Here is a 13,424-nt window from a genome sequence, read left to right on the forward strand (position 1 = left end):
GAAGATATAAATGCATCTTCACTTTCCAGTGATGATAATTATCTTTTTCCAGGACTGGGATCTTTACACCAATATCCTTTCTACTCATGATGGTAGCAGGAGGATTCTTCTGTGCACTCATGATGTTAGCAGAATAGATCTTTAAACTCTTTGTATGTTAAGAGCTTGCTCTGATACCAATTGTTATTCCCAGTGGACTAACAATGAGATTTACAGAAGGGGGGTTGAATGTAAATCTCAAAACTTTTTTTAAGTTTTGAGCAGTTTCTAAGGCTAAGTGTTTGAATGATCAAATGTGTGTGAATTGCTTGAAGCTGATGCAGACAGATATATATTCAAACACAAGTGTAATAAGCACAAAGAACTTAAAAACTTTTCTGGTGGATTTGTTGTTCCACCAGAGATGTGTTATTTCAGATAATCTGTGATTCAAATAATTAAATCACAGCTGCTTCCTAGTACAAACTAGATGATTTTCTCTCTTGATATTTCTAAACAGCACAGGAAAATTCATTTCTAATTACTAGCTGCTACTTGGTTTATATATCACCAAGTTTACAAGTGAAGACAAACTGTAAAATACAATTGAAAAGATTCCTCACATGTTTCTTCTTCATTTCTCTATCCAATGCAATCTAGGATAATCTGTAAATCTTTGAATACTTCCTTGTTTGCATCAGAATGGAAATGCTGCATTTTCTTGATTCCTCCTAGAGGCTTCCACATTCCAGTATGTCTCTGTCAATCCATGTGCCTCTGTCCGTTGAGGCTTTCAACTGCTAATGAACTAAGCATCCGTTGAAGCTTTCATCCGTTGATGCCTTATCCGTTGAGGCTTTATCCGTTGAAGCTTTATCCGTTGATGCATTATCAGTTGAAGTCTTTATTCGTTGAAGCACTTATCCGTTGATGGATATTATCCGTTGAAGCATTAGAGACATCCGTTGAAGCTTTGTTTCTTATCCGTTGAAGGTCTTCAATATCCGTTGACACTTCTTCACTTATACAAAATTACAAGGCATGAAATATTTACAATTAGCCCTCCTATTTGTACATCCATTAGTAGTCAACATGACTGATTATTTCCTAACAACATCTAAGAATTATAGCTTGAAACCAGAGAGTGAAATGTGCTACAATACTAAACTTATTGCTAAGTAAAGCTACTCCTTCAACGGATAGCCAAGATGGTCTTATCCGTTGAGGCTACAAACACTAGATTTCTACTTAAGTGTTTTGCTTAACTTATCATCAAACTAATACACATATTCCTAACACGATTGAAGTCAGTTGGTTCCCGATTATACAAAATAGTTTATAATTACTCGGAAAAATAATTTATTAAATCCATAAATCCTTTATAAAATCATATAGCAACATAAAAATTAATAGAAACATATCATAATTATTTATACTTTATTTTGGACATATAAAAATTAAAAAACTCAAATATTATTACATTTAAACATCCAAACACATATACCACTTAACAGATAATTCACCAAAAATTAATATAATATACACAGAATATTTATTTATTGATAAAAAAAATCACATGATATATCCCGGATATTACATATGTTGCTTTATTGGTTATGGTAGTGGTCAAAACAGATATCGTTTGTTGAGATCCTATCTCCCAACATCTACGAGTTTCTCGTAATGTGACATTTTGGGAACAAAAAAATGTTTTTATCTATGTCTCAAAATTGACACTTCTACCAGCTTCTCACTTTACAAATCCTTTTATTGATTTACATGCCACATATGACTATATAGATTCTTCGACATCTTCTAACACAATTTCAGGAGATCCTTCAATTGAGCTCACTCAACCATCTCAGACTACGAATGTTCCATCAACAGAAGTTCAGTCTAAGGATTCTGATGTTGAGCCTTCCACTCTACCATATCTTTCAGATGATCATGTTCGATCTACTCGAGTAATAAAACCTTCCGTTCGGCTTACTGATTAGCATGTTTATTATGTTATACAATCGTTACATGAGCCTCAAACATATAGAAAGACAAGTGTTAACCCTCTTTGGCAGAAAGCAATGGAATAGGAACTTCATGCTTTAGACAAGACTCACACTTAGGATTTGGTAAATTTTCCTCCTGGTAAAACTGCAATGAGTTGTCGATGGATCTACAAAATTAAAACAATATATGATGGCTCTATTGACAAATATAAAGCTCGTCTAGTTGCTAGAAAATTTACTCAAGAGTATGGCATTGATTACGAAGAACATTTTGCACCAGTTGCTCACCTCACATCTATTTGAAGTTTACTAGCTATTGGAGCATCAAAATACTAGAATATGTGGCAAATGGATATTAGGAACGCTTTTTTTAATGGAGACCTACACGTGGAACTTTATCTAAAATCACCTCCGAGTTTTCCCCACTCTCCAAATCAAGTGTTCAAGCTTAACAAGGCTCTTATAGTGTTAAACAGGCGCCTCGAGCTTGGATTGAAAAATTTAGCACACTAATCCAATAATTGGTATTTTTTTCAAGTTTATATGATCATGCCCTTTTCATTCGACGATCAGAGTGAGGAATTTTTTTGCTTCTTCTATATGTCGATGACATAATCATTATTGGAGATGACATCGCAGGAATTTCTGAACTCAAACAATTTCTCAGTCAGTAATTTGAGATGAAAGACCTCGGTTCGCTAAGCTACTTCTTGGGTCTTGAGGTTTCTGCTATTCCTACCGGCTACACTCTTTCACAAGTAAAGTATGCATCTGACCTGTTATTGAAATCTGGAATCAGTAACACCAAGATTGCCTCTACACCTTTGGAGTACGAGGTTAAACTTAATGTAGAAGACGGTGAACTACTTTCCAATCCTACATCATATCGCCAATTGGTTGGAAGTTTAATTTATCTTACTGTCACTCGTCCAGATATTGCTCATGTCGTGCACATTGTCAGTCAGTTCATGACAGTTCATCGCACACCACACATCACAGTTGTTCTTCACATACTTCGCTATGTCGAATGCACTTTATTTCATAGATTACATTATTCATTTGACTCTCCACTTGAGTTACATGCCTACCCAGATGCTGATTGGGCTGGTGGTCCTACTACCAGCTGTTCAACTACTGGCTTTTGTTTCTTTCTTGGCGACTTCATTTATCTCCTGGCGCAGTAAGAAACAATCTCTTACTTCTCGATCAAGTGCCGAGTCAGAATATCGTGTTCTTGCTGATACCACACAAGAACTAATTTGGCTACGATGGTTACTTGAAGATATGGGTGTAACTCATTCTCCAGCCACTTCTATCTATTGTGACAACAAAAGTGCCATGAACATTGCTCACAATGACGTTTTTCACGAGCGGACTAAACATATAAAGATCAACTGTCATTTCATCCGTCAAAACGTTGTCAAAGGCACTATTCATTTACATAGTATCTTGAGAGTTGATAACAGTGCAGAAATTTACACGAAAGCTCAACCTCCTGGCAATTTTCGCAATTACGTTTCCAAACTCAAGTTGGTTTTTCCACCATCTTCAGTTTGAGCGGGGGTGTTACATATAATATGATATTTCTGCAGCTATTTCCTTTGTACACAAAGTCTAACCATAGCAAATAGTAGTAGCAGTCCAACAACTAGTAGTTGAGTTAGTTGAGTAGTTCACTAGTATTATTCAATAAGGAACAGATCCCTCCTTTATACAATTTGTAGTCTATAAAGTATTTCTTCTCATGTATCAAAGATAACAAGTTTGACAAGTATCAATACAAGAGTTTTTTCTTCTCTTACATTGATCAGCAGATATATACATATAAACATTCACACACTATTTTATACATATATTCGTGCATTAAGTTTTTACAGTATTAAATCAGCTAGCTTGCTTTAATGTTCACCAGGCATATCCATGGTGGAGATAGTAAGCCTAAAATGGAGTAGTTTGAAATGTGATTGTTAAAATATTAGGAGTATATAAGGATAAAAAAGATTGAACAAATATTAGGAGTATATAAGGATAAAAAAGATTGAACGTTCAATTTTATTGATCAGTTTTCTTATAGTATTTAGGTCAATACATAGAAACTAGGAAAAATAAACAAGGTTAAAAGCAAATTTTTTTATGACAGATAAAATAAAACAGAGGGAATTCTTGATTTAAGAGACGTAATTAGAAATATAAGGAATGAGCAATAAAATATTTTGGATGAAGAGTTGATAACAGAAGCATTCCATCAAGCCTGTCTTACTGCATCTTTGATGGAAGGTGATGAAGCAGAGTTTACAAGATGGTGTTATTGTATCTATTACTCCATCCGTCCATTTCAATTGTTTAGATTTTTTAGAGAGTGTCTAATACGCATTTTAAGGTGCATATAAAGTATAGTTCTGTAATTTTTTTTTACAATTTTGTTTTTTTGAATAAAAATTAAAAGATTCAACTTTTATTTAGAAAAAAAATTGTAAAAATAAGTTACATACCTATACTTTTTTATGCACGTTAAAATGCGTGTCAGACACTCTCTCAGAAATGTAAAACAATTGGAAGGGACTGAGGGAGTACAAGATCTATCTTGTAAGTGTCCGAGTACCAGAAAAAAGGCACCATAGAAGCGGATGTTTGTGACGGAGGCCGGTTCTCTTTAGGACAAATTTGCCAAGGCTCCATTTGCTGTATATGAAAATGAGCAAGGGCAGAAACAATCCTTTAATATAAGAAAAATGCTAGATAACCTGAATTGACTCTTGAAACCTTTACCAAATCCTCAAGTGTAATATGTATAATTGATAACTTTTGTAATGATAAGATATAACCCCGCGTGCGTATATATGCGCACACAAATTGAAACATATCAAGTGTCAGCCAAATATTTTTCGAAAAAGTTTTGGGGATTAATTTGGCGGTACCCAACACTACTCTTAATATAATATTTAATATTGAGAATGGCTTCATGCTTGTTCAATGTCGATGCTAGTTTCTCCAGTAATCATGTTGGAATTAAGTTAGTGTAGCTCTAAAAGCATAAAAATGCCGAGAAGCAATTCTTATGTTGTATCAAGTGACAAGAACATTGACTAGAGATGTCTCATCCTCCGAGTCCGAGGAAACAGAACAATAGAGATATCGATTTATACCAAAAGCTGCCAACTAGTAAAATAAATTTGGGGTATTTCATGTACAATAAATGGTAGTACAACTTGGACGAAGAAGTTGGACATTAAAGTCCAGAGGAGACGTAAGAAAAATCGATTCAAACCACCTGCCAAGTGCCAACTAATACTGTATATACTGTATGTTCGCAATTAATCCCATTCTATGCATCTTCGATCTGTATTAAAGCTTGCTGTTAAAAATCACTCTCAACATTAAACGTTGTGATTGAGTAGAATGCAGTATATAAAAGGATTAGACAGGAGAATAAAATCATATATTCCACAGACAATTAACTACAGAGCTTATCAATTAGCTGAAAAGAATACAACATCATTCAATAGCTATCAAATTTTGAGATTGTCAATTTTAGTAGAACACACATAGCAGATGTTGTAACAAGCTATTCTAAATTTCATAAAGCGATAATAGAAACACTAGATTGTTCACGAACTGTAAGTACTGCACACACTCGTGCCAGTACAACAAACGTAAAAGATAAAGAAGTAGCCACATCGGCAGACAGACGAATAATTAAATGGTAAAATATTGGGTATAGGAGGGTTCAATCCGAGACCTCGAATAAACATTAGCTAATCACACTACCTGCTTGTACTACCAAGCCATCAGCCATCCTGAAATATCATCTTTGTACTCTCTTGCTATTGTTTGTGATTTCTTTGCCCTGATCTTCTTTTTCCCATCCTCATTAGGGGACACAAGGCTTTCAATGAAAGACATCCCAACTCGAAAATCATTTGGCAATCCAAGAACTTTTGAATTATGGACTGTAGCCTTTTCTGCACTAGAAACTAGCAAAACTGACTGACCACTGTTCACAAAATCTGACCTATCTTCCAGCAAATCCAGTGAAGCAACATGTGAAACATCAGCTAAAACAACTGACAATTTAGTCCATGATTCCACCACCCCATACTCCTTCATCACAAACAGCTCACTTATATTATTGATAACATTAGAGAATAAACAAAGGCACCCCTTAAGAACCCCAAGTCTTAGAAATTCCAAGCTTGAATCAAGAATCCCAACAGGCAACGGCACTCCCGAGAATTCTCTCTTAGCTATATCATACGCAGCGATAATAGTTGATTTTTCAGTTAACCAATGAAGACACCCTTTTAAAACAACTCCACCAACACGCCTTTGATGTTTGTAAGCATAAGGGGAAACCCCAACTTTCTCCCATTGCTTAGTCTTAAGCATAAAGATATAAACACAAGCAACTTTAGGATAATCAACGCGATCAGAAATAACAACAACCGCATAATCATCACGAGAGAAATCATATCCAAATCCAAACACATTGCAAGCTTTACCAAAAAAGCACTTAGGCATATCAGGTAATTTCCTGGACTCTAAAGTTGTAGGATTGAGCACAAACAGAGATGTACCTGCCTGCTTTTCCTGAACTAAAATCAAGCCATCGCAGGAGCCCCAAACCTTATACCATTTATTCGGAACATTAAAAATCAACTTAGTCTTTGTCTCTCGCTTGCCCTCCATCCTGGAACAATAATTCATTACAAAATTCTTACAGTTGGGGTTCTTGTAGTTGTATCTGTAATCATAACAAAAAGGCACCGAGTAAAGGACTCCAGGGTCAGATAAGACGGAGATGAGAGCGAGTTTTGAAATGGTGGTTTTGGCCAGATGGGCCTGGACAAAATCAGGGCCGGAGGAGGAGATAAGGGAATACCATGGTTTCGAAACACATTTGCATCGACCAACGGATTTAGCAGGAAGGCGAGTGAATATGTTGGTTATCAACAACTCTTCGGGAAGAAAGTTAATGTAATCTAATCTTTTTGCCATGCGAAAATGATGATGAGCAAGACTCAGGACAGGACAGACCCAACAGCATAACTCTGTCTCAACTATGGTTAAGAATTTGTACTTGGGAGTGTTTTGTTTGCCCACACTTGTTCGCATAGTAATTCTTTTTATATATATATATATATAATGGATTTATTTGTCAGATTAGAATTTTTATTTTGAATTCAGCTGTTTTTCCATATATGTATTTTAATGATTCGGTTTAGTACAAATTATTTTGGTAAAAAATCTGTGTACACATTTGGAAAAAAAAACTTATTTTTATCGGGACGGATTTATGCAAGTTTAGAGGCGTGAATTCAATATGGATTTTAAAGAATATTTTTGGATTTTGAAAATCCCATAATATTCAATTTGGATTTCAAAAAATTCTTTAAAATTTAATGGTATTCAACAAGTATTGAAAAAAATATTTTTAAAAATTTGGGGATATTCAATTTAGATTTTAAAAATCCCATTAAAATTTGGTGGTATTTAATTTGAATTTTAAAAAATTCATTAAAATCAGGTGATATTCAAAATTGCATGATTTTTTTTTGTATTTTATGAAATTATAGATTTTGGTAAATTTGCTAAAATATTTTATGTTTTCGTAAATCTTAGCAAAATCCAAGAGATTTTGATAAATTTGTAGAAATCACTACTCAAATTAGTATTCAACAATTTTGTTAAAATTTGCGTATAATTTAAAATGAGTCAAAATTAGCAACTATCATTCAAAATCAATGAATTATTATGCATACTTTAAAATATGAATTGAATACACCCAACGAATGTATTTAATTTGGATTTTTTTATGTATTTTAGATAATCCATTAAAGTTTGAAGATATTCAACATGAATTTTTATAAAGAACTTTTAAAAAGTTTTTAAAATCTTGAGATATTTAGTCAGGATTATAAAAAATATTTTAAAACTTAGTGGTCCTCTATTAATATTTAAAACAATCAATTAAAATCTCATGGTATTAAAAAATTCATGATTTTTTTTGAGTTTAATAAAACTATAAATTTCATTGGATTTGTTAATATATTTTACATGTTTTAAAATTCAGCCAAATTAGATGACATTTTGAAGGATTCTTCTAAAATGATTAAAATTCTAGGTAGACATTTTAATTCCCAAATTTATTGCAGCAGTGTTATAAACCCAAAATTGGTCAAAAAATTGTTCCAAAATAATGCCTTACGGGTGATATGTCATTTTGGGCTATTTTGATCGTTGAGATTGATATGAATCAGTCTTATTAATTGTATATTGACCAATTAGAACATGCCAAGTGGATTTTGGTACCATTTTGGAATATAATTTTGGATACCTAGCATTTCTCGATATTTTCAAGAATTTTAAAGAAAGCTCACTCGTTAAACATGTTTATTCCATTCCTTTTCTTTCGTTGTTCACAAATCCTAATTTTATAAAATTATATAATTTTAGTTAATTTTATAGAATCATGAAATCTAATATAAATATTTTTAAAGACTTATTTGGTATATGACGTCCTATTATTATTTTATTTATAATAAAAATTAAATATTCGTAAAATAATTTCTTAAAACAAATAAATTTTTGCGATAACATTTGCTTTCTCAAGTAAAATAAAATTTGAGATTATACAATAAAGAATTGAAGCAAATATTTAAAAGTTAACATTCTAATTAAGGGATAATATGCCTCTTGCTGTCCTAATTGAATAATATGACGATGACAAATATAATGGGAGTATAAAATATACAGATAATGACTTAAGAGTTAAATTGATATATGATATTGTGAAATAAAAGAAATAGTAATAAATCAATTCAATAGAATTCATGAATTTTATTTAGTCAATCAAAAAGTCTTAATAAATCAATCCATTAAAATTTATCAAAATCTGTATAGTATTTAAAAAAATAATATCCAATTATTTATAAATTTTAAACAATTCATGAATTATTAAAATCTAATAAAATCCATAAATTACCATCAATTCATTAAAATTTTAAATGAATACACCCTTAATTTATTAAAAAAGGGCCTGATTTATTATGTTGCCAGACCCAAAAGGACGAGGATCCGGCCTAACGAAAAGGATCTACTAGTGAAGAAGAGCCAGAAAATTACTGCATTTTATTGTTGGGGAAGGTGGGAACAGATGGATCGAAATTGGAGGGCCATCTTTGAAGTGCCAATTACATAGATGAAACATATGTAAACACTGTAAAAGGATTATAAGATCCCGTATATGAAACCTTAAAGAATATAATGTTTGTCTTGCGGACTGGCCAGTGCTAAATTTGATCTAAAGGGAGGATACCAGAGCTGGTACTTAACCCAGGAAACCATCTTCATGCGCTCAACTACAACTTTTCTATTTCAGCAGTCATGTCCTCTGCCAGAGTCACAACCTCTGATAGTGGCGCCTCTTCCTCCAATGGAAGGCTTCCACTACACCGGCCGCCTCGACCACAAATGGAACCACGAGAACAAACTCTTGGTGGTCTCGTAGTCACAGCAGCACAATAATAAAGAAAAAATGAACTAGTTCTTACCTCTCGAATTAACACTAAGCTTTACCAACTTCTTGAAGTAGAATACACTTTCGCGCATAGCCATCCTTGAGTTAAAAAATTCAATCAAATTCAAGCCAATGTTATTTGCAGAAATGCATTCAAATACATACATGTGCTTGAATCAAAATATCCGATGCATTGCCATATGGCAGCCATCTTTGCCACACCAAAAATGGAGGAAAATGAATATAATTTTTCCGAAATGTTGCTACAATAAACAAGGTTGTTAAATTTTGAACCTAGTTGGTTCTATATATAAGCAAACATTAGAGCACAAATTCTATTTTAACACCAAATCTCACTTTCTGCAGCCAAGATATAACAATATCTATAGCCATCTTAGCAGTAAACATGTTCTTAGACAACCATTCAGATAAGACCCTCCGATGACTCAATCTGGTTCCATTGACATACTTTTAATCAACATTTCCGTTCTTTTAATCTGGCCTGCCCTGGCAACAAGATATTCATCCACGACACTCATGTTAAGGTGCAATATAGAAACATTTGCGCACATGCCCACAAATTTGTAATGCTTCGCCACTGGAGTTTTCTGATTACAAGCAGAAAGGATCCAAATAAATTAACATTGCAACATTTGGCATATGGATTGCCGTTCTCATCTACTCCACCGATCGGCATTTTTATCTTGCAAAGTCATGCTAATTTCAGATCATAGCACTTCACACATAATCTCGAGAATGGATTTTGGGCAATATTGTCGGATTAAGGCCAAAAATACCTTTTTGTTTAGAAAATGTAACAGGAATACCCGTTTTTGAAAGATATGGCCAAAAATACATTTGTAATACGCATTTCAAAAATGGGTAAGACTATTACGCATTTGACAAATGAGTATTATTTAAAAAAAAAAAACAAAAAAAAATAAAAAAAAAAAGTAAAATCATGATACGCATTCCTGACATGCGTATCATGCTTTGTAAAGGCATGATACGCATCTCACGAATGCGTATCCATAATTTATTTATTTTTTTAATTTTTTTTAATTTTTTTTATACAAGTTACCCATTTCTAAAATGCGTATTAGTAATACCCCATTTTAAAATGCGTATTAGGTAGGTATTTTTGGCCAAACATTCCAAAAAATGGTATTCTTGTCACAAAGTTTAAAAAAAGAGGTATTTTTGTCATTTTTTCAATATTGTCTAATGTCATGTGGTGTAGCTTTTAGAGCATAAAGTGTTGAGTAACCGGCTCATCTATCTAAAACATTAAGGTGGCAGAGAAAGACTCGAACAAGTTTTATACTCTTTAACACTCCCCTCAATCGTACGATATTTTTCGCCGATTGACAATGACAAATACAACAAATACCAATATGAACAAACAATATTTAAATTAAATAAATAAGGGTGGGAGGACTCAAAACCGAGTCCCTTTCTAAACCGAGCTCTTATACCATAATACCATGTTAAATAATCAGTCCGTTTAAATGGTAGAGGAAGGCCCCAACTAAGTCCGTTTAAATGGTAGAGGAAGGCCCCAACTAAATCTTATACTCTTCAACATATTAAGTAACGAACATGAGTCTCTCCCTAAATCGAGCTCTGATACCATGTTAAATAACCATGATAAGTAACCAGCTCATCAAAAATCTTAAGTTGATAGAGAAATGCCCGAACAGGATCTTAAACTCGTTCGTTAACATAAAGTACTAAGAAAGAACAGATCTAGGCGGAGGTTTTAAATGACAAGAACATTGGCCACACATAGATGAATTTCACAACAAAGCAGAACAAAAAATCGAGGCAGTTTCAAACATTAAACCATTTTACGAACAAGAATAAAAGTCTCAGCAATACTAGAAGACTACAACACCTTGCTTATCAAAAGATTCACGATACATTCAGAGCAGTCTGCCTCTTAATAGAGTATTGATCCAAAAGCATTTATAGCATAACACGATTCAACAATACAGATTATTACATTAACTATTTGCATAGTTGCATTACCAAGGACTTCAGCCACTTTATTGTTTTAATTGAGGCTCATTATCGTGCGTCTCCAAAATCCTTCATGTATTCTTCTTGTAATCAATCTTATTAGGTGAGAAAAGGGTGTCAATGTAAGTCATTCCAACTCGAAAATCATGTGGTAAGCCAATGACTTTCATATCCTGGAGTATAACCTCCTTTGCATCCGAAACCAGCAAGATAAATTGACCACCTTCGAGCATAACTAAGCTATCTTCTTGCAAATCTAACGACACAATGCTAGAATCTTCAGTTAAGAAAACCGACATTTTGACCCAAGATTCAACCACGCCATACTCCTTCATTACCCACAGCTCATTTCTATTATAAACACCAGTAATCAAACAGAGACACCCCTTGAGAACCCCAAGTCTCGGACGTCTTCTCATATAATCGAAAACCCCTTTAGGTGGTGGAACTTCGGAGAATTCCTTCTTAGCTAAATTAAATGATGCGATGAGGCATGAATTATTATCATTATATTTTTTAGCTAACCAATGTAGACACCCTTCCACAAATATTCCAGCAGCTCCATAAGTAACGAGTGGGACATTAACATGATCATAAGGGCAAAGATGCACGTAAGGCGAAAATCCAACCTTATTCCACTGATTAGTTTTTAGCATATAAACATAAGCACAAAATGAGCCCGACTCATAGCAAATAGCAACAACTACATAATCATCACAAGACGAATCATACCCGAAACCAAACAAGTCCAAAAAAGAAATCAGTCGATATCCACAAGGCACAGGTGGTAATTTCTTGGACTCCAAAGTAGTAGGATTAATCAAGAACTTTTTTGTGCGGATATCTTGAACTAGCATTAAGCCATCATAAGAACCCCAAATCTTACACCATTTGTTACAGCAATTTAAATTCAGCTTTGATGCAATCCCATCACAATTAACATTCTTGCTGTCATTAAAGAAATGAACAGAGTAAATAATACCTGGGTTAGTTTCGGTTGAGATGAGAGCAAGATTAGTGCTATGTTTGGTTTTGGTGAGATGGGCTTGTATGAAATCAGGGTCGGAGATTAGAGAAGCCCATGACTTTAAAACACACTTGCATCGGCCCAGAGATTTCGCAGGAAGACGAGTGAATATTTCAGTTAAGAGCTCTTGAGGAACAAGGTTAATGTAATTTATTCTTGTTGACATCTTCAAGACTTCAACTCTTTCATCAGACAGGAAGTTGAAGCCTCTGGACACTAAAAGCTTGTACACACGGAGTAGCTATACTTGTGCCTCTTTTATACTGGAAAGACACGTGCATATTTCTCACACGTCTACGTGTAAGTTCACCAATATACTGCTCTTGGATTGTTGTTGGCAAAAATTTCTAAGGGGAGGATGGTATTATTATTTTTTACCCAAACGTCTGGTGCGTTACGCGTTCATTTCATATTCGTTTTAATTTGTATTGTATTGGTTTTAATTTGTACCGTGATTTATTTGAATAAAAAAGTGAGCATGGTAAAATTTTATATACAATCAGCCTACGCTACATGTTTATATGCACCTCTTTTAATTTGTATCGTATCCTTTTTAATTTGAATACCTTATTTGAACATATAAAAAATAATTTATCGAAATGTTAGATAATTTTTCATCAACGGTTGAAATTTATATAAGAATAATATAAGTTAATAATTATATAACTGTTAAAGAAATTTTCAAGTACAATTCAAATTGTATTCATGATTTTATCAAAACTAGCATATCTGATATTTCAATATATAGACATATATGCATATAATATTAACGGTCGAATGTATATTTTTTTTTTATATTAATCAATTTATTTTATGAGTTCATTACACAAACGTCCTATACGTTACACGTTCATTCCATATTTGTTTTAATTTGTATCGT

General features: G+C 33.4%; 2 protein-coding genes across 2 annotated transcripts; both read right to left on the reverse strand.

The window, feature by feature from the left end:
* Positions 1–5,533: 5,533 nt before the first annotated feature.
* On the reverse strand, positions 5,534–7,073 carry LOC141682784 (F-box/kelch-repeat protein At3g06240-like). Its single transcript, XM_074487478.1, has one exon. It carries the CDS (start codon positions 6,975–6,977, stop codon positions 5,760–5,762), a length of 1,218 nt encoding a protein of 405 aa, XP_074343579.1. The 5' UTR covers positions 6,978–7,073; the 3' UTR covers positions 5,534–5,759.
* A 4,270-nt stretch (positions 7,074–11,343) lies between these two features.
* Positions 11,344–12,791, reverse strand: LOC141683124 (F-box/kelch-repeat protein At3g06240-like). Its single transcript, XM_074487816.1, has one exon. It carries the CDS (start codon positions 12,708–12,710, stop codon positions 11,589–11,591), a length of 1,122 nt encoding a protein of 373 aa, XP_074343917.1. The 5' UTR covers positions 12,711–12,791; the 3' UTR covers positions 11,344–11,588.
* Positions 12,792–13,424: the final 633 nt, after the last annotated feature.

This window comes from Apium graveolens, chromosome 9 (genome assembly GCF_009905375.1).
Source record: "Apium graveolens cultivar Ventura chromosome 9, ASM990537v1, whole genome shotgun sequence".
Lineage (NCBI taxonomy): Eukaryota > Viridiplantae > Streptophyta > Magnoliopsida > Apiales > Apiaceae > Apium > Apium graveolens.

Excerpts from the sequence above, each read along its gene's own strand:
- LOC141682784 (XM_074487478.1), bottom strand. The coding sequence starts at position 6,977 with ATGGCAAAAAGATTAGATTACATTAACTTTCTTCCCGAAGAGTTGTTG.
- LOC141683124 (XM_074487816.1), bottom strand. The coding sequence starts at position 12,710 with ATGTCAACAAGAATAAATTACATTAACCTTGTTCCTCAAGAGCTCTTA.